Source organism: Gadus chalcogrammus, chromosome 23 (genome assembly GCF_026213295.1).
Source record: "Gadus chalcogrammus isolate NIFS_2021 chromosome 23, NIFS_Gcha_1.0, whole genome shotgun sequence".
NCBI classification, from domain to species: Eukaryota; Metazoa; Chordata; class Actinopteri; order Gadiformes; family Gadidae; genus Gadus; species Gadus chalcogrammus.
The window spans coordinates 17,827,218-17,849,717 of NC_079434.1; the positions used below are offsets into that span (position 1 = coordinate 17,827,218).

Here is a 22,500-nt window from a genome sequence, read left to right on the forward strand (position 1 = left end):
ACCGCATCACACAGGGAGCCTGGCCCCCTGAGAAGCCCCCCGGGGTGGGCTGGAACACCGGGCTGAGCAGGACCGCCGTGTCCCCGAAGGCCTGGGGCGCGGAGGCCTCGATGTAGAGGTAGTGGCCCCAGGCCAGGCCCAGCGTGTGGTCCTTCCAGGGGCCCGTGCTCAGGGTGGGGGTGGGCCCCCGCACCCGGGTCCAGTCGAAGACGTCGGCCCCGCTGGCGTCCTGGGACCAGCTGCACAGGCCCTCCTCGAAGTCGCACTGGAGCTCTGGAGCTGGGGGGACCCGGAGAGGTGCTTCACATCAGGGGTGGTGAACGGAGTGCGTTATACACAGCGCTTTTCTAACCAGTGGCCACTCAAAGCGCTTTTACAATATTGCCTGACATTCACCCATTCATCCACACATTCCCACACCGCCGGCGGAGTCAGCCACGCGAGGCGATAGCCAGCCAGCTCGTCGGGGAGCAGCTTGAGCAGGGTGAGACGTCTTGCTCGGGGACACCTCGACACTCCGGGGGGGATCAAACTAGCAACCTTCCGGGTTAGCAGCCAACCCGCTCTACCTCCTGAGCCCCCATGCCGCCCTATCTACCTGCCTAGCTATACTATTCGCCTCACGTTATCGTATCCTCCTTTATCTATTCTTAAAGCGGGATGAGATAAGTCCCGGGGGGTTGATGTGGACTCACCGCAGCCCTCCTCGTCCGAGCCGTCGCCGCAGTCGTCCGTCAGGTCGCAGACCTGCAGGCGGTCCACGCAGGCGCGGCTGCGGGCGCAGTGGAACTGGCCGGCCTTGGGGCACGCCTCCATCGCCGGGGGCAACGAGCAGTTCCGGAACGCGACGTCGTCGAGGGCGGAGACACCGTCGAACATGCCCATGCTGAGCTTGGCCAGCAGCAGGTGGAAGGGGCGGGGGACGCGTCCCAGCTGAACCTCCACCCGGTGCCAGCGGGGGCCCCGGCTGTTGAAGGCCCTCCACAGCACCGTGTTGTTGCCGTCGGCGCCGGAGACGCGCAGGTACAGGTCTACCGCCCCCACCGAGATGCCGGCGTTGTAGTGCCTGGGGAGGGGAACACCGCCGTCGGACACAGCTCTGGGATCCTTTAGTCTGGCCTGCTCTGGTCTGACATGCTGTGGGCTGTATACTGGTCCCCACTCTGGTCTCCTCTACTCTAGTCTCTACTCTACTCTGGTCTCCTCTACTCTAGTCTCTACTCTACTCTGGTCTCCTCTACTCTGGTCTGTACTCTAGTCTCTGGTCTCCTCTAGTCTGGTCTGTACTCTAGTCTCATCTACTCTGGTCTAATCTTCTCTAGTCTCCTCTACTCTGGTCTCTGGTCTCCTCTACTCTGGTCTCCTCTACTCTGTACTCTAGTCTCTGGTCTCCTCTAGTCTGGTCTGTACTCTAGTCTCTTGTCTCCTCTACCCTGGTCTCCACTCTGGTCTCCTCTACCCTGGTCTGCCAGGCCAGCAGTCCATCCCATGGTGGGTCGGATCCAGAGTATCCATCTCTGTATATTACACTTCAGCCGCAGTCCAGCAAGATGAATGCTCATTCACACTATCAGCTTCATTTATAAACCCTCAGCAGCTTTCAGACAGGCCGGGCGCTAACTGATATAATCTTACAGAGAGAGAGAGAGAGAGAGAGAGAGAGAGAGAGAGAGAGAGAGAGAGAGAGAGAGAGAGAGAGAGAGAGAGAAATATATATAAAGGATGAAAGAAAGAACTGTGAGGTGTTCTTCAGTGTTCTTCACCAGAAGGTCATGTTGTAGGAGGAAGAGGAGGAAGGAGGAAGGGGAGGAATTAAAGGAGTAAGGAGCTGTCCTCCCCAGAAGGTCATGGCACAGGATGATGAGGGGGAGGAGGAGGAAGAAGAGGAGGAGGTAGTAGGTATTAAAGGAGAAACGAGGTAGCCTAACCAGAAGATCATGGTGGAGAAGGAGGAGGAGGAGGAGGAGGAGGAGGAGGAGGAAGAGGAGGAGGAAGAGGAGGAGGTGGAGTAAGAAGAGGAGGAGGAGGAGGAGGAGGAGGAGGAGGAGGAGGAGGAGGAGGAGGAGGAGGAGGGGGTATCCTCACCAGAAGGTCATGGTGCAGGTGCAGGAGGAGGAGGAGGAGGAGCAGCAGGAGGAGGAAGAGGAGGAGGAGCAGGGGGTATCCTCACCAGAAGGTCATGGTGCAGGAGGAGGAGGAGGAAGAGGAAGAGGAAGAGGAAGTACCCTCACCAGAAGGTCATGGTGCAGGAGGAGGAGGACTGCTGGAACTGAGGTCCTCTGAGCACGGCGCGGGGCGACAGGCTGCTGCTGTTCTGCACCACAAACAGGAAGTGACCTGGAAGAGGGACAGGAAGTGTGCTTGATGTCTCCTTATTTACTGTGTCTGAGTGCGTGCGTGTGTGTGTGTGTGTGTGTGTGTGTGTGTGTGTGTGTGTGTGTGTGTGTGTGTGTGTGTGTGTGTGTGTGTGTGTGTGTGTGTGTGTGTGTGTGTGTGTGTGTGTGTGTGTGTGTGTGTACGTGTGCGTGTGCGTGTGTGTGTGTACCCTCAGTAGTGTTGGTGGAGTGGTCCAGGAGTTCGGGGTGACCCTGGTAGTCTGGGGGGACGTCCTCTGTCTGTCCTCTCACCCAATCAAATCCATCGCCTGGTGAGACCTCATACCAGCCACAGCCGTCCGTCCCGAAGTCACAGAGTGCCGCTGAACAACCACATCTCATAATCCCATCTCATCATCACATCTCATCATCTCATCACATCTCATCATCACATCATCTCATCTCATCATCACATCTCATCATCTCATCATCTCCACATCTCATAATCCCATCTCATCATCACATCTCATCATCTCATCTCATCATCACATCTCATCATCACATCTCATCATCACATCTCATCATCACATCACATCATCACATCTCATCATCACATCTCATCATCACCTCATCATCACATCACATCATCACATCTCATCATCTCATCTCATCATCTCATCTCATCATCACCTCATCATCTCATCTCATCATCACATCTCATCGCATAATCTCATCTCATCATCACATCTCATCATCTCATCTCATCATCATCTCATCATCACATCTCATCATCTCATCTCATCATCATCTCATCATCACATCACATCATCTCATCTCATCATCACATCATCATCACATCTCATCATCACATCATCATCACATCTCATCATCACATCATCTCATCTCATCATCACATCATCATCTCATCTCATCATCACATCATCATCTCATCTCATCATCACATCTCATCATCACATCATCATCATCATCTCATCATCACATCACATCATCTCATCTCATCATCACATCTCATCATCACCTCATCATCACATCACATCATCACATCTCATAATCCCATCTCATCATCACATCATCTCATCTCATCATCACATCACATCATCTCATCTCATCTCCATCTCATCTCATCATCTCATTATCATCTCATCTCATCATCTCATCTCATCCCACATCTCAACATGTCTCACATTATTAATTGACACCATCAGCCAATCAGAGACCTCACAGATGAACAGGGAGTGGATGTGTGTGCTTACGGCAGTGTTTCTCATCGTCGCCATGGGGACACTGGGGGGTGAAGTCACACACCTGGCTGGCCTGGACACACCCCCCTCCTCCCCCCCCACACGGGACCAAGCCGGGGGCGCAGGTGGGGGCCGAGGGCTTCCCTGTCTCTGCGTGAAACAAACACAACTTTATTAACACTGCATCAAACAAATACAACTTAATTTACACACAGCCCGTCGCCAAGGCGACAGCTTGTACAGCCTGTCGCCAAGGCAACAGGTACGGCCTGTCTCCAAGGCAACAGGTTGTACAGCCTGTCTCCAAGGCAACTGAATGTACAGAGCCATTGGTCTGCTGACAACCCATAGATCCCCTCCACACTTCCATGCCACCGTTTCACATAATACACCCCAGGACAGAGAGCTGCTGCTGGGTACCGTTAAGCCCTACTGGGGGGTCTGACACACCCCAGGACAGAAGCCTGTGTATGTGTCTTCTAGCTAGAGAAGCTACAGTGCTAGTGTTGTGTATGTGTCTTCTAGCTAGAGAAGCTGCAGTGCTAGTGTTGTGTATGTGTCTTCTAGCTAGAGAAGCTAAAGTTCTAGGTTGTTTCTCTCATCTGTAATCAGCAGCACATACTGTCTGCTAGCCGAGGGATGACAAGGTCAATTTGTTTCCGTTCCCCAGGGGGGCTGTGTGCGGGCTGACAGCCTGGATCGAAGGAGATGTCGTCGACGGCAACAACCTCCCAGGACCCATTGCCTCCTGATAGCTGTCCTCCAATCAGCACCTGGGGAGAGAGAGAGAGAGAGAGAGAGAGAGAGAGAGAGAGAGAGAGAGAGAGACAGACAGAGAGAGAGAGAGAGAGACAGACAGAGACAGACAGAGACAGACAGAGAGACAGAGAGAGAGAGAGAGAGAGAGAGAGAGAAGGAGAGAGAGAGAGAGATCAGTGTGTGTGTTTGTGTATGATTGAATGTGTTTGTGTTTGTGTGGGTGTGGGTGTGTATGTGTATGTGTATGTGTGTGCGTGTGCGTGTGTGTGTGCAGGCGTGTGTGCGTGTGTGCGCGCGTGTGTGTGTGTGTGTGTGTGTGTGTGTGTGTGTGTGTGTGTGCGCCGTGTCCCATAATCTAATCTCTTCGGTCAGAGTCCAGTCCTGTGCTAACCTTTACCTTGTCGTACTATAACTGAAGGAGTATTAACAGAGGATTGAGATATTGGTGTTGTACCATCGAGTACAAGTACTGCCGTACGGAGCTCCACAGACTTTAACAGGGTAAATGCTGTTCAACCAGGAGGTCCTAGGGTGGTGAGGGAGGTGATGACGGTGGAAGTGGTGGTGATGGGGGTGGTGATGGTGGTGGCGGGGATGCTGCTGATGCTTGTGGTAGCGGTGGTGGTGAAGGTGGTGGTGATGGTGATGGTGTCGGTGGTGATGGGGGTGGTGGTGGTGATGGGGTTGCTGGTGGTGGTGATGGGGGTGATGGTGGTGGTGGTGATGGTGGTGATGGTGATGGTGGTGGTGGTGGTGGTGGGGGTGATGGTGATGGTGGTGGTGGTGGTGGTGGTGATGGGGGTGGTGAAGGTGGTGTTGGTGGTGGTGGTGATGGGGGTGGTGAAGGTGGTGAAGGTGGTGGTGATGGTGGTGAAGGTGGTGGTGATGGTGGTGGTAGTGATGGTGGTGGTGGTGGTGGTGAGGATGGAGGTGTTGGTGGTGCAGCAGAGTGACCTGACCCTGTCCTCCTGTATCTGGAGGGCAGTGAACAGCAGGACTCATCTGCCCACAGACCGCCAGAGGCCCCAGACACGCCTCTGATGGCACCCTGGTCTGTCCTTGACCCCGCCTCGTCACCACGGAGACACCATCTGTTGCTATGGGTACGCCATCTGTCTCCCACGTGGGGACGTGCAGTGCTGGCTCCTTCAGGTCTCCTCCATCGCTTTACTACAACACCTTGACTAGAACTACCTGCTAGGGTGCTAACAACGTCACACACTGCTACACACACACACTGCTATACACACACACACTGCTACACACACACACACACACTGCTACACACACTGCTACCCACACACACTGCTACACACACACACACACTGCTACACACACACAAACTGCTACACACACACTGCTACACACCGCTAAAGGGGGCTACCTGAAACGGTCGGTCACTGGTGACCTGGACCACGGTGCGTCGCCATGGCGCCCAGACCGGGCTGGGTTGCCGTGGTTCCCCGGCGGTTGAGGCCTTCCACAGCAGGGTGGTCCGGCCGTACAGAGGGTCCCGGACCTGCACCTGGAGGTCCCCATCGCTGGTCTCAGTGTGGTGGTAGAACCTCACCTGGTCCAGGAGGAGAGACGGACTGTTGTCATGGGGACGGCCCGGCCTCTCGTTAACGCTAATTAACTAATTAACCAATTAACCAAAGGTAAACAAATGAACCAGTTTGGCATTAAACCAAGTAACAAGCAAAGCGTCACCTGGCAGGTGAGGGAGGGGAGGAAGACAGGACTCCTGAGCTCTGCTGCTGATCCCTGGCCTCTGATTGGCTCTAGAGACAGGAAGTAGGCTGGAGAGAGAGAGAGAGAGAGAGAGAGAGAGAGAGAGAGAGAGAGAGAGAGAGATAGAGAGAGAGAGAGAGAGAGAGAGAGAGAGATTTTTGAATGGCCAGGGGGGACAGGGGGAAATCTTTATGGCCATATGGCCACTGAGTATCTGATTTAGGAACTGCTTCCTAAATAATATTTAACGTGAAGGCCTCTTGTTTTAAAAGCAACCAGTGTGAATTGCATCTTGGATCATACGTGGGGACATGTGACCGGCTGCTACCTGATTGGTTGTTGGTGTGGTCGCGTTTGATCCCGGGACCTCCGGGTCGACGGGTCCATCCAGGCACCGCCTCCGGGGACTGGACCAGGTCACAGTACCCCTCCTGGAAGTCACAGCGCCGGTACAGCTCGCCTGGAGAGAGGGAGGGAGGGAGGGAGGGAGGGAGGGAGGGGGAGAGAGAGAGAGAGAGAGAGAGAGAGAGAGAGAGAGAGAGAGAGAGAGAGAGAGAGAGAGAGAGAGAGAGAGAGAGACAGAGACAGAGACAGACACAGAGAGAGAGAGAGACAGAGAGACAGAGAGAGAGAGAGAGAGAGAGAGGTTGGTCTACTAGTCCTCTAACACAGACAGAGGTTAGAGAACTAGTTCTCTAACTATAGAGAGGTTGGTCTACTAGTCCTCTAACACAGACAGAGGTTAGAAAACTAGTTCTCTAACTATAGAGAGGTTGTCTACTAGACCTCTGACAGAGAGAGAGGTTGGTTTAGTTGGTCGAGTCCTAACCACTCATCTATCTCCTCACACCAAACAGAACATTAGTTGTGATCAGTAAATCTGCTGGAGGCTGAGAGATCTGCCACACCAACCAGCTGATGTTCTGCCAGACTTCCTGACTTTGTGTCGGCCGGCAGCCGATCAGGGAACGACTTCCACTGATTAAAGCCCCGAGAATCCCAGGGGGGTGATCCCTGACACACAAAAGGCTCCTAAAAGCCACAGTCATTCAAAAAAAGAATTGTGTACTTATTTTCTGTGTTTTGCCAACATGTGACAGTGAGTCAAACCAATGGATTTTTAAACCACTTACTGGTAATCTGGTGTGTTTAACCAGATGTATTTCGAGTCAGGTTTAGTCAGGTCAGGGGTCAGCTCAGATCATTCTTACATGGGTACCCTTAGTCACAGATCCAGTCTCAAAGGGCTTTACAGGAGCTATATGTATGACACCCCTCTCACCCCAGGGCCCGAAATGGCAAGAATAAAGAATTCCTTCTCAATAACTCTTGAGAAGGAACACAGAGTGGGGGATCCCTCCTGCCAGGGAAGGTGAGGAGCGAAATGGGTTTTCCTAGTTATCCAAGCGAACATTTAAAAAATCAATCAGGAAAAGTATTATCCCTGGTGAACTTCTGCTCAGGTATACTTTTAACCAGGTGAACTTTAACCAGCTGAATTTTAACCAGTTGCATTCTAACCAGTTGTATTTTAAACAGTTGTATTTTAACCAGGTGAACTTTAACCAGGTGTATTTTAACCAGGTGTACTTTAATCAAGTCTTTTTAAACCAGGGATATTTCAACCAGGTGTATTCTAACCAGGTGTATTTAACCCAGGTGTATTTTAACCAGGTGAACTTTAACCAGGTGTATTCTAACCAGGTGTATTTAAACCAGGTATATTTCAACCAGGTGTACTCACAGTCCAGTTCATCGCTGCCGTCCTCACAGTCGGGGGTGAAGTCACAGGCCCTCTCCAGGGGAGCGGAACAGGTCGCCCCGTACCCGGGAACACAGCGGAGCACAGCAGTCAGCAACACCGCTACCCCTAGCCCTGCTCCCCCTAGCCCGGCTCGCTGCCCCATCAGACGCGGTTCTCCCGGTGTTGGAGAGGCGGTCTCACCAGACAAGACATGTAAACATCCAACCTCCACCTTAAATGATCCTTAAATAAACGTTGCTTTCTAATAAAAGTGTCCTTTCACTTCTGTTTCTAGGTCGCTGCGTACGTTAAGGCTGAATCTTTTACCGTGGAGCAATGGGCAATAAATGACTTTTATGGTTATTACGCAACAAGGTGTGCGCGTGTGTGTGTGTGTCTGTGTTTATGTGTGGATGGTGTGTATCGTATGAAGGTGTCTTTAACAACCACTTTAAAGACTCCCCTGGTGTTCAGTCAGTCTGGGAAACGTTCTCTTCTCTGATTAATATCCACTGCATGCTGAGATTACTTTATGGTTTTTATTGAAGTGATTTATGGTTACGCTTTTATTTTACTAAGAACATAATTGAACTTTTATTTTACGTGAAGACGTGATTGGAAAGGGGGAGGGCTCTGAGACGAGGAGCGTAATGAAATTGAAGACGTTAGAGAGAGGGCAGCATCTCTCCGACCTCTGGTGAATCCCATCATCTTTTATCGATCTAATATCGATCAGCAGGGACGCTGAAGTAGTACTAATATCTCTAACCTGCAGCATGGCTCACAGGATGAGATAGTGGCTGCTAACTTGTGTTAGCATGACTAGCGGCTGCTAACCTTTGTTAGCATAACTAGCGGCTGCTAACCTGTGTTAGCATGGCTAGTTCAAACTAGCCATGCTAACACAGGTTAGCAGCCGCATGGCTCACAGGAAGAGATAGGGGCTTCAAACCTATGTTAGCATGGAGAGCAGCTGCTAACCTCTGTTAGCATGGCTAGCGTAGCGGCTGCTAACCTGTGTCAGCATGGCTAACGGATGCTTATGTGTTATGAAGGCTAGTGGCTGCTAATCTGTGTTAGCACGGATAGCGGTTGCTAACCTGTGTTAGCATGGCTATTGTATGCTAATTTGTGTTAGCATTGCTAGTAGTGGTTAATATCTCTCCAGTCAGCAGCCTCTTCTCTGCTTCATGAACATGAATTCTCTTTAGCTTTCGAGGCGTTGTTTGATTTAGAGGCTTGGAAAGAAATGATGTTAAGGCTTCAGAGTGCCGCAGTAAGCAAGTTAAATAAAGAAGACACATCGTTTACAACTCGAGGAGCCCAGCGGCCAATTGCCACTGGGCTAAGCGCCGCGACTCGTATTAAAAGACAGATGTGATTCCCCTCTCCATTTGTCCTCTCACTCTACTTAACTTGACCTCCGACCTCAGCTGCTGCTGATGCCGGTGGTAAACGTCGGGAGGCCAATAGGAACGCTCAGAACCCACAGGCAGACACAGAAAAACACACACACACACACGCACACAAACACACACACACAAACGCTGACACACACATACACCCAAACAAACACAGGTGTGCAAAAACTGTGCACACACACACACACACACGTGCACACACACACACACGTGTGCACACACACACACACACACACACATGCACACATACACCCCCACACACACACACATATATACACAAACACACACACAGACACATACACACCAACACAGGTAGAATGATTGAATGGTAGCCGTTGTGGGAGAGGTGGTTTGAAGGAAACAAATGTTCTCCCGAGTTGAATACATATTTATGATCTAATACATATTTCATGATAGATAGGAAATAGGAAATATCTGAGGTGGTGGAGGAGGAGGAGGAGGAGGAGGAGGAGGAGGAGCTGGTGGGGTTGAAAGGAGGGGGAGGTGGTGAAGGCGGAGGTTGAGGAGGTGATGGTGGAGAAGAGGAGAAGGCGAGTGGAGGAGGGGGATGTGGGAGGAGGAGATGGTGGAGTATAAGGAGGTGGAGGAGCTGATGGGGGTGAAGGGAGGTGGTGGTGTTGAAGGAGGAGAAGGAAGAGGGGGGAGGAGGTGGTGGTGGTGAATGAGGAAGGCAGCCTGTTTCCTCATCCTCCTCATCATCAGATCTTCTCCTCCTCCTCCTCCTTCTGTTCTACCACCTACCCTTCCAAATTCCTCCTGCAGGAGTACGGGTAAATTGCAGCAACAAGCTAGTCTAGGAACGAGCTAAGCTAGGGACGATACAGCTAGCTCTGCCGTCACATCGAAGACAAACCGCAATAGTTTACATTCTTGTTTTTTTTTTTTTTTTTCCAGAAACATCTCCTTAGAATAGAAATGAAAAAGAAATCTCTATATTTAATCCCGTCACTCCATACGGTCCACTGACGGCGCGACTGCATGGAATAAAGCATCTGTCCAACATGTGTCAATGACATAATATTTTTATGTGACACTGTCAACACATAATCAAATGTCAATTAAATCCCAAGTGTGGAAAACCAAGCCACACTCCTCATCACAATCGTTGTCCGTTACTCTTGATGCTTTTCATGACAAATCAGGCATTAAAAAGGGGTTATGTTCAAGAACATTTTACGTGGGTGATTACAAACTGATTATCCAAGGTGTTCTCGGTCAGTCTTATTACCGTAACCCTATAAATACAGAGGTGAGCGCCGTGGTATTGCTGCACCATATATGGCACTTCTGGCGGACCATGCAAATGGATTCGGAGGGAGAGGGTCTTTAGGGACCATAACGATTTATTGGTAGGCTACATAAAGATATGTAACTTTATGTCAGACCACTTCTTTTTTAATTCTGGGACTGTGCGCTCCGTGCTACTGACAGAGTTCACTGCTGTAGCAACATGTTGCCACTCACTCTGCTTTTTGTTGTTTGCGATCCCAATCCCGTGGCCGCCTGTAGAATGTTGGTGTATTTTAGTGTCTCTCTGTGTTCACATTTCTAGTCTAGGAACTATCAGTGCCTCTCACACTGATACAAGGTGTTATTTCCAAGATCTGCCATTTGTTATGTCTCAACGAGGATGAACCGACCCGGTCCTCTGGGACATAGCCAGGGCCATATACCTTATCAAGGCTTAGAGTGCTTCTGTTTACGTGTTATTCATGTATTCTCTTTTCGTATAATACTCGCCCCAACCCTTTGGTTCGGTGAGAATAGGGTTCGACAGCCAAGGAACACGTCCTCAACCGTGTCCACTATGGATTATTCAACCTAAGTCTGTATCTCGCTGTAATACATCCTGGAATAAACCATCTATTCAACCCTCTGGTCCAACCTGTCAAGTTGCTTTGATTTCGACTTCAAGAATTACTACTACGACGGAAAATACACAACGCAGAGTCTATACGAACAGTTTAGAAATAAGCTGAAATCTAACATTTGGTGCCGTGACACCGTCTTGAAGAGAGAGGAGTGAGAGGACGATTGCCTCTGAAGATTGCCCTGTGATCGAAAAGACCGCGCGCCCTGCCTGGGAAGACGTCTGATCAACGCCTGCCCTGCTGAGGGACCCGCATCCACAACGCGGCTGAACCAGCGCATCTCCATGCACCACGTGGGAATCAACGGTGACTGCAGCAACATGTTGCCACTCACTCTGCTTTTTGTTGTTTGCGATCCCAATCCCGTGACCGCCGTGACCACCGTGAAATTTCGCTTTTTTGCTTTACTCAGTAGGCTACTTCTGTCATTGTTTCCGACAAGACATAATACTTGCATCTGAGTCTGTTTTATATGCAGATCGAATTCATTAGGTCATTTCATCTGCAGATATAGCCTAGATATCTCTATATAGGCCTATTAATTATATACGGACATATCATCTCTATAGCTATCTTCGTCTTCATGATATAAATATCTATTTTTAGATATATCTTCATCTCTACATATAAATGTTAATATCTATGGAGATAACTTAATCTAAACATATCTTCATCTCTACAGATATATCCTCATCTATAGGGCTATGGATATCTCTAGAAAGCTATAGGCTATCCTCATCTCTCTAGACTAGAGCTAGATGGATAAAGCTATAGATAATATATAGGCCTATCTTCATCTCTATAGAGCTAGTTGGATAGCTCTAAAATGTTTAAGATATATCTCTATATATCAAATTACATATATCAATATATTTCTATAGAGATGAGCATACGTTGGTGTGAGCTGTTATTGGAACTCGCCCGCTGCCCCGCCTAAACAGATCGAGACCTCATCAGAATGTCCTCTAAACTAAGCCGTCACTTAGATGCACATGTACTCTATAATTATAATATCAGATTTACATTTAAAGGGCATTTAGCAGACGCTATTATCCAAAGCGACTTACAATAAGTAATTTTTTGCAGCCAAGTACAGAAAGGGTTTTCATACAACCAAGTGCCAAGCACTAACAATCGCTAGGTTAACCCACACGCGCTGTATCATTTACACACAGCATATATTAGGCCTATAACAAATTTAAGAAAACATGACATCTTGAACAGAGCACACAGAGAAAAAATTGGTGCATGGGTTGAAATAACGACACTGGTAGTGAGAAACAGAGAACAGATGAGAAACGTGGCAGGTTGATTCCCATTATGTGCAGCGGGATGCACCAGCGGGACATGCAATTGAAAGCCTCAGAGGAGGTGGAACATGAAGTTAATACACGGAACCACCGTCCTCATTCATATTCACACCGGCCCTCATTCATATTCACGTCAGCCCTCTACAGTGAACACGCCTCAAAACACGATTCGTTCGAGATGTACCTCAGCTCTCCACACCTGCGGTGCTGAAACTGATAGCAGCCGCAAAACAAAGAACCGACTCCTCTTATGATGCTCTGGTTGTCATGAAGATGAAGACGGAGGAGACGCTCCCTCTGGACGTAAGGCCAGGGTCATGAAAGAATATCAACTTTGTTGTGGGTCTAGGTGGTGGTTTTTAACTCCCATGGTCTAGGCAGGTGGGTGGTGGTGGTTCTAGGGTGGCACTGGGAGCCTCCACATCGCTAGTCGGGGAACTCACATCCTGGTTTCCGTTCTCGGTGTGGCTGGCGGTTCCCTTTTCTGATGGAGGCTGAGGGGAGCTAGAGGAGAGAGAGCTCCAGGCTAGGCGTAGACGTGTTCCCAGAAAGACTGCAGCTCTGCTGGGTCAACCTACCTCTGAGATAGGACTCCAGCCAGGCCCTGAACCCCTCCGCATGCAGGGGATCTGGTGGAGCGGGTGTGTGGGCAGGCCCGCCGCTCCCTATACGCAGAATACGCAGAGTGCGTAGGGCACCAAGTACCTGACTGGTGCCCCAAAAATTAAGGTTTGTAAAAAATAAATTAAAAAAAAAAGGAAGAAAAAAATATACATTAATGAAATTAAAAATAATATGTAAATTAGTTATGAAGAGGCCCACCGTTGTTTGTTCTTAATTGTATAATTTATCACTCAATTTCAACAAATTAGATGTTTTTACCTAATATGTAAAAAGGGGCTCTCCTCTCCCTCTTCCCCCCCCCCCCCCCCCCGCTCGCGTAGGGCACCGGAACGGCCAGCAGCGGCCCTGCGGGTGGGATTCATAAAACAGAGATTAATCCGCTGCCGCATTCAGACACATTTTCAAACACGTGTCAAGTTCAAACGCGTATCATAGTTGTACCAGTTGTCCGACTAAAAAATCTAAGCAAACTGCTTTTTAAAATACATAGCTGTGTATATTATGGAACAGCACAGACCTGTACCAGTTATAATTATCATCTGTATATATATTGAAATGAATATTTTTTGCAATTTCATCTTGCAAAAAATGCTTCTAGATGCCTAAACCTAGTTTACTTTAACGTCCAATAACTGATGTATAATGATGTATAAAAAATGTATTCGGTCAAGGATCAGCTGATCAAAAGAACGGATCTACAGGTGGCTTGATTAATGGCGCCCCCTTGTGGCTGACAATGGTACAAAAACATGAAGACAATAATACATGTATAGGCTATAGTTACCTTAAACATGATGTCCACCGAATCTTTTTTTTTCTTCTCCGGGTTGTAGACGATTTAATTTAGGAAAACACAACTCTTTGCAAGCCAGGTCAAGAAGCAGACAAGGGAATTAAGATTCAAAATAAAAGTTTTATTAAAAACAAATGCATGACCACGGTCACACACGGTCAGACTCTCCTGGCTGTTGAGTCCAGATGGTCCTCATCAGCGTGTAAAAATACTTTGAACATGTTGAGAACATTAACCTGGACTGAGTCACACACACACACACACACACACACACACACACACACACACACACACACACACACACACACACACACACACACACACACACACACACACACACACACACACACACACACACCTAAAGGCATCTAGAAGCAAATGACATGTAATAACACATAGGTCTGTGTGATATAAACCTGCATCATAAAAGATTATTAAAAAGGCAAACATCTTAATCAAAATGAAAATACATCAAATCATATTTAGCAACATTTGACTAAAATTAAAATACTGTTGAAATAAGCTTTGTTATGTTCGAAAGTGTTGAATGGCCTACCAGATATGTGATATCATCTAGCATGTGTATAACACCCCCGTGTGTGTGTGTGTGTGTGACCCCTGTATGTGTGTTACACCCTTGTTTTGGTATAACACACCACCAACTTATTAGTGTGGACCCAGGTGTGTGTGTGTAGATACTTAATGGGTCTGTTTAACAACTGTGTATGTGCTATGACTTAATGTGTATTATGATCTAGTGCATGTGCGTGTGTGTGTGTGTGTGTGTGCGTGTGACGACCTAGCATGCACGCCAAAGCTGCTGGAATGAGTACGGAAGGTATGTAATCGTTTACCCATAATGCACCACATGAACGTAGCTTATGAAATGGCTCTGTAAGCACCGATGTCCGAGAGAACTTAATGTAACGTGATTCCACCGATCAAAGCCGGCCCGCCCGGCCCTGGCTTCCATGACAACATGATATGTATGTAGTGTTGGCTCCTCCTCTCCCATTGGTCGACGAGGATGAGAATAGCAGCTCCATCATCAGGTCAGGTCTTCCTATTTAGTCTCTAGAGGTCAAAGGTGATCCTTTATTTCATTTTCCTATCTCTCCTCCAGCTCTCCGGGGGGGGGGCGGGCGGGGCTATCTGAGACCGGCCCGGGAGCTCATCCACTCCAGACCCTGACACAACCTGGGGACGAGAACACACACTTAACACCTTCACCTGTGGACAACCTGGGTACGAGAGACACACACTTAACACCTTTACCATGACACAACCTGGGGACGACACACACACACACACACACACACACACACACACACACACACACACACACACACACACACACACACACACACACACACACACACACACACACACACACACACACACACACACACACACACACACACACACACCAGGGCTGGATGTGTGTCTATGGATATAGAGTGTCTCATCCGGTAACCATAGCAACGCCGGTAAACAAACCTCGCAAAACCCAATGCAGTGCTGAATCCGAATACTCCTACTTATAGTATGCATTTTGTAGTACGCTACAAAAATAGCGCGTCCGAATGCTCAGTACGCATTGTGTAGTACGGAAAACGTTAAAGAATGCGTACTACCGCCACAGTATACAACGGTAGGTCACCTCACTATCCCACAATGCAACCGGAGTCTGGTAACGAACAAAGAAGAGATGGCTGACCCGACACTACCAACAGCGGCTTAGAAAGACGTCGTAGAAAGCGGCGAAAAAAAGACATTAAAAAGAGTAAAAAGGTAAAGTAAGTCATTAAGTAAAAAGAGACATTTTAAATTTAATAGCAACGATGACAAGACGGAAAACAGGTAACTTATCACGGTAATTTTGCCGGCATCTGAGGGGAGATACGTCATCTCCAAACATGCGGTGGAGTTTCGGCGGTGTTCGGAAGCGTTCAGAGGCGTTCTACGCATAGCTGTAGACCGTACTACACTTGACAGTGTAGTACGGTCTTCAGCTATGCGTAGAACGCTTCTGTTCAGTAGACACTGAACAGAAATAGTATGTACTAAGTATTCGGGTTCAGCCCAGGTCTTACTGAAGGCATTAAATTGTCAAAATATTATTAATAAATATTCTAATATATTAGAATATCAATATTAATAAACAAACAAACTTCGAATATGATTTTTGGGCAAAAGTCAAAGCCCTAGTATATAGAACTAGAGCGTGTCTCACCCCTCCCTGGTCAGGGTTAGATGCGTGTCTATAGATCTAGAGCGTGTCTCACCCCTCCCCGGTGAGGGTAGGATGCATGTCTATAGCTCTAGAGCGTGTCTCACCCCTCCCCGGTCAGGGCGCAGCAGGACTGGATGTGCCAGGGGTGGTCCTTGATGGTGCTCAGGCTGAGGTACTTGGAGATCTCCGCTGCAGACATGCAGCCCTTCATGTCCTGCTTGTTGGCCAGGATCAGAACCGCAGCCTTACGCAGATCCTACGCACACACCAACACACACGCACGCACACACTGGTTTAGGACATGTTCCTAAGCCTTATGTGTAGGTTGTTTATGGACGTCGTCGTGGTTACCTCGTTGGCCAGCATGCGGTACAGTTCTTCTTTAGAGATGACCAGCCGCTCTCGGTCTGTGCTGTCCACCACCAGGATGATAAACTACAGACAGAAGCACCAGGATGATGAACTACAGACAGAAGCACCAGGATGATGAACTACAGACAGAAGCACCAGGATGATGAACTACAGACAGAAGCACCAGGATGATAAACTACAGACAGAAGCACCAGGATGATAAACTACAGACAGAAGCACCAGGATGATAAAATACAGAGAGAAGCACCAGGATGATGAACTACTGACAGAAGCACCAGGATGATAAACTAAAGACAGAAGCACCAGGATGATAAACTACAGACAGAAGCACCAGGATGATAAACTACAGACAGAAGCACCAGGATGATAAACTACAGACATAACCACCAGGATGATGAACTACAGACAGAACCACCAGGATGATAAACTACAGACAGAAGCACCAGGATGATAAACTACAGACAGAGAACCACCAGCATGATAAACTACAGACAGAGAAGCACCAGGATGATAAACTACAGACAGAGAAGCACCAGGATGATAAACTACAGACAGAGAACGACCAGGATGATAAACTACAGACAGAGAAGCACCAGCATGATAAACTACAGACAAAGAAGCACCATGATGCAACTAGAGGCAGAGACCACCATCAGAAACACTACACACACACCGCAGGGTCTATTAGGACGTGGTGTGGCTCTCCCTATCAGACACTAGACACTGCAGAGGCAAGAAGGACCTGGTTCTGTCTCTTCCTATCAGAAACTACACACTGCAGGCCCAAGTAGGACCTGGCTCTCCTTTCTCTGACACGGCCGTCTGTTAGCACACTGAATAGAAAGGAGCTTTAGTGAGGGTGTAACCTTTGACCTAGGGGGAGGGGCCTTTGACCTGCCACTGCCTCGCTCCATCTGTCTCTGGAAAACTTTTCCGTAGCTCAACACTTTCACCTCCCCACAAATACACGATAATATAATATATATGTTTCGCAACGCAGACATTTGCCTTAATATTAGACTAGTATATGTTTACCTCGGTATTAGAGTTGTATTTGTACACATTTACCTCTGTATTGGAGTAGTAAATGTTTACCTGAGTATTAGGGTAGTATTTGTACACGTTGACCTCGGTATTAGGGTAGTATTTCTACACGTTTACATCAGTATTGGAGTAGTATTTGTACACGTTTACCTCAATATTGGAGTGGTATACGTTTACCTCAGTATTGGAGTAGTATTTGTTCACGTTTACCTCCGTATTGGAGTAGTATTTGTACACGTTTACCTCAGTATTGGAGTAGTATTTGTACACGTTTACCTCAATATTGGAGTGGTATATGTTTACCTCAGTATTGGAGTAGTATTTGTACACGTTTACCTCAGTATTGGAGTAGTAGGTGTTCCAGGAGGAGCGGAGTGACTCCTGCCCGCCGATGTCCCACATGAGGAAGTGTGTGTTCTTCACTACGATCTCCTCCACGTTGCTGCCTATGGTGGGCGACGTGTGGACCACCTCGTTCATCAGACTGCACACACACACACACACACACACACACACACACACACACACACACACACACACACACACACACACACACACACACACACACACACACACACACACACACACACACACACACACACACACACACACACACGGCTAAGCGTAAACCAGGCTCCCAGGGGACAGCTGGAGCTGTAGGTAACGTGACGACTTGTCTACTTACCATTAATCACTTAAACCTATCTGTACATTAATCACTTAGACCTGTCTGATGGAATACCATTGAATAAATACACATTAAACTAAACCAAATAATAAATGTGGTTTAGCATAGAAGTATATGGTAGAGTATAATAGTAGAGAGTAGAGTTTAGCAGTATATGGTAATAGTATATAGTAGAGTATAATAGTAGAGAGTAGAGTATAGCAGTATATGGTAGAGTATAATGGTATACAGTGGAGTATAGCAGTATATGGTAGAGAATAGCAGTATATGGTAGAGTATAGCAGTATATGGTAGAGTATAATATACAGTAGAGCCTAATAGTATACGGCAGAGTATGTTATTGAGTATTGTAGTACTTACAACTGGTAGAGTATGGTGGTCTTTCCTGCATTGTCCAACCCAACAATGATCACTTTGTGTTCTGGACAAAACATGAAGAAAGAAAAACACGCATGAAAAACAAAACCTCCTCCAATTCACCACACCACACTAGGAAACGAGCCACAGTTCCCCAACCGCTTGGTTTTCCCTTCCTCGAATGTGAACTCTTTTCCGTTTGCTTACTCTATTTTCACTGTTTGTATATCACAGTACAGTCTCAAAGGGCTTAACAGGCCGTATATTTATCACACACCCGTGACCCTTCCCCACCAGAGGGCAAGGAAAAATCACCTTAATTAGCAAGGAAGAAACCTTGATCATCAGAAAATATGTAATAATACTATAAATGCTAGACAAAACATTTTGGATAATGCTTGTAGACGGCAAGTCATTCGTAGTACAGTACTACAAATACAGTAGTACTTGTAATACAGACAGAACTTGTAATACAAGTACTGTTCCCAACCCGACCGGCTCCAGTATGCCGGAGTGATTCTGATGACACTGTGTCCCGGCTCGGGTGCGGACGGACCCACACACGCCACACGTCATACTGAAGTGCTTTGGCATCTCCACCTTTACAGGTGCCGACTGGAAGTGAGGTCAGGGGGGCTGTGGTAAAGGAAGGAAGTGAGGCCATTGTGCTCCATTGCACTGGAGTACTTAGCATGTGGATGCTTCCTACGGGGGGTGGAGGACAATGGGGCTGTAGGGTTGACGGAGCCGGAAGCAACCCTTTAATGTGGCCTTCATCACATACATCTCAAAGAGAACCCTTTACTGTTTAGTTGAATACACACGTTAAAGTTGTGGAGATTATAGTCGAAGGAGGCGATTAGTGCCGGGTAGGCTGACACGGGGAAAGGTAGGGAGATACAGATCTGCCCCCGAGAGTGAAAGCACAACAGTCCACTGGTGGATAATCCTCATCTGAAGGAGGATTAGGAAAGATGTGTGGTAATCCTCATTAGCGGTGAATGGACAGTAGAAGTGTAACGGTGGTGGAGCTGGTTTGAAAGTAGAGTCCTTTTTCTTTTTTTAAGTATCTTTAAATGATGCATATAGGTTATATTGTTGTTTGACGTGGTCTGCCCTGCTGTTGTTGGCCATGTAGTTAACTTTAGAGGAGGGTGAGAGAAGAATTCCGCTATAATGAATAGTGCTGACTGGGATGTGACCACAGCTATGGCTGAACAACTGTTCCCTAAACAAAGAGCATCATCCCAGCCGCCACACTCTGCTTAGAGTAGCCAGGCGTTTCTCCACGTCACAAACCTGTTAAAACCACCAGGATCCATCCAACACACTAACTAAAGCCACTAGAACAGTTATTATTTTACATATCTTTATTTACTTTTTCTTGGATTGTTGCTGCTATGAGGCTATTGAGGAACAAAGCCTATGGAATTTACTCGTGTGTACTTCTACAAATAAGATGTAATAAAAGTACCTCTGATTTCTGATTCTGAAGAAGCAGACAATAGAAGTGGACTACTTGGAGAGTTGAAGTCAACTTTTCAATCTACTGTTAACTTGGCGACATCGTAACATAACATCACAAACATCATGCTGCAGAGTTAAACGATTTAACTAACCTTGGTCACAGAAGAAGCTCCACAGCTTGGCGAAGATGACGCCCATGGTGCAAACAATGAGGATCCAGATGTGGAGAGCGGCTAGCCTAGCTAACCAGCAGCTGTGGAGGGGAGAGCTAGCCTAGCTAACCAGCAGCTGTGGAGGGGAGAGCTAGCAAAGCTAACCAGCAGCTGTGGAGGGGAGAACTAGCAGAGCTAACCAGCAGCTGTGGAGGGGAGAGCTAGCCAGGCTAACTAGCTGCTCCTGCTAAAAGTCAAGCGGTGTCTCTGCTAGCATTAGCGCTAGCATTAGCTGTAGCTCTCCAGCAGAATCCTCACAGACCGTTCCGACAGGGACTCCATGTACACAAGACCGCCTTTAAAACCCTGCTGCTCGTAAAGGAGGGGGGGTAGTAATATGACCAAGATAGAATGGGATGCTAATGCTGCTAAGCGCTATCAACAGGTCTGTGATGTAAACTAAGCGGAGGGAGCCGGAGCTAGCTAGCAGAGGAATGTCTCCTTCGGGCTGCGTCCCGCTAATGGCTGCGTCCCGTTAAGGTCTCCGTGAGGCTGCGTCCCGTTAATGACTCCTTCGGGCTGCGTACCGTTAATGTCTTCTTGAAGTTCACTCGGAGCTCCGCGACGCCCCGTTGTGGTGACGTCACGGGCGTCATCTCGTTACTGCCCAATAGTTGTAACGGCAAAACGAGAATGGGACCATTTATTGTGTATTAAATAGTCTTTTACACTTACTTTTATAACTTATCACGTTTCCCCTCACAATTCTCCGGTTATATGCAGAGTCGTGTGGCAAAACCAAAACCCTCAGTGTGTATAAAAAGTGTATATATACAATTTATTATATTCCCTTTTTTGTTCACTGTTCTGTTGTTCATTTATAGTTACATCTCGCCTAAAACATTATGTATACATTGCGTTTCCTTTTATGAAGTTGTAAAATCACAGCACACAACTATTTTGCATAGCAATTGCCCGACGGCCGAGCAGCCAAAACGCTGTAGAGATGTTATCAGGGGTTGTGAGTGGGAGTCCCGCTAACCCGTCTGAAATGTAAACGCTTGAAAATGGCCCCCTCCCTCGGTCGACCCCCGTAATTACTACTAAACAGCCCAATCTGGCAACACTGGAACGCTGCGGGCCACCGTAGGGCGTTCTGTTACCAAGGCAGCAGGACGGAGCCAGGCGGACCTTGAGTACACTTGAGTTGGAACGCACCCACGGTGTTACGTTGTCTGCGGTAGACTTCTGCTGAGTGGGTTCCTCACCCACCCCGGTGATGTTCAGGTGAGATCGCGTTAAACTTAAGTCAAACCACAACTCCTAAGTTGTCAAGCCACCCCCACAGTCTCGATGTTTTTTTCCCCCATTGTTGTGTTAAAAAAGTTAAAGAAAGTTGTGTGACAAAAGTCAAAGCAGCTTGTGGCCGATAGTGTAGTGAGCCTCTATGGCTAAAGTGTCTTATTCAGTGTGATCGGTGTCTATTAAGTGGTTATAACGTGGACAAGGTGTCCCCTCATCTTTACCGCAGACAGCCCTACCAGGAGACAGGGTGTGTATCGCTGTGTTGTGTTGTTTGTGTGTTCAGGCTCTCGAGAAGTCCGGGAGAGGTGATGGACGTCTCCCAGCACTGAGCGCCATCGGATCGGAGGCACCATGGGCACCGCCTCCTCCCTGGTCAGTCCCGGGGAGGTGATAGAGGACGGCTACGGGGGCGAAGGCGGCGAAGCCTGTGTGATCCCCGTGGAGGTGAAGCCCAAGGCCCGACTGCTGAGGAGTTCCTTCCGCCGGGGTCCCCGGGTGATCGGGGCCAGCTTCAAGTCCACGGGCTCCGTGGACCTGGAGTACGCGGCCGAGTACGAGCGGCTGCGGAAAGAGTACGAGATCTTCCGTGTGAGCAAGAACAACGAGATCTCCTCCATGCAGAAAAAGGAGGCGAAGCTGGACGATGAAAACAAGAGGCTTCGAGCTGAGCTGCAGGTAAGTTGGTTCCCAGTTGCACCTAAGAGAAGATGATGAGGTGATAATATCAGATAGCGTAGGATATTTGCATACTTAGTGCCTTTAGGATAAGGAAGGACCATAGCCATAGATTATAGAAGGAAACTGTGTTTCAGAAACGTGAGGATAAAATATAATAGAATAAGGGGTTGTTGTGAATCTGATGTTGTTACACTCGTATGACACTTTGTTGTGATGTGTTGTGGTGTGACGTTTTGTGAATCTGATGTTGTTACGCTCGTGTAAGGCTTTGTTGTGTTATGTTGTGTTGTGTAGCCTCTACAGAAGACAGGGTGTATAACGTTGTGTTTTTTTGTGTTGTGTAGGCCCTACAG

General features: G+C 48.0%; 2 protein-coding genes across 2 annotated transcripts in view; one reads left to right on the top strand and one right to left on the bottom strand.

Moving 5' to 3' along the window:
* Nucleotides 1–13,950: 13,950 nt before the first annotated feature.
* Nucleotides 13,951–20,737, bottom strand: LOC130377453 (ADP-ribosylation factor-like protein 5B). Its single transcript, XM_056584609.1, has 6 exons — nucleotides 20,165–20,737; nucleotides 18,549–18,609; nucleotides 17,837–17,984; nucleotides 16,436–16,519; nucleotides 16,189–16,340; nucleotides 13,951–15,048 (listed from the first exon to the last, which is right to left on the bottom strand). The coding sequence occupies exons 1-6, from the start codon at nucleotides 20,208–20,210 to the stop codon at nucleotides 15,000–15,002; spliced, it is 540 nt and encodes a 179-aa protein (XP_056440584.1). The 5' UTR covers nucleotides 20,211–20,737; the 3' UTR covers nucleotides 13,951–14,999.
* Nucleotides 20,738–21,347: 610 nt separating this feature from the next.
* The window catches only part of acad11 (acyl-CoA dehydrogenase family, member 11), a 36,093-nt gene continuing 34,940 nt past the window's right edge, over nucleotides 21,348–22,500 (top strand). The window contains exons 1-2 of the mRNA XM_056584614.1: nucleotides 21,348–21,451; nucleotides 21,753–22,144. Of these exons, the coding sequence (XP_056440589.1) occupies nucleotides 21,821–22,144 (324 nt within the window). The 5' untranslated portion in view covers nucleotides 21,348–21,451; nucleotides 21,753–21,820. The remainder of the gene's footprint in view (nucleotides 21,452–21,752; nucleotides 22,145–22,500) is intronic.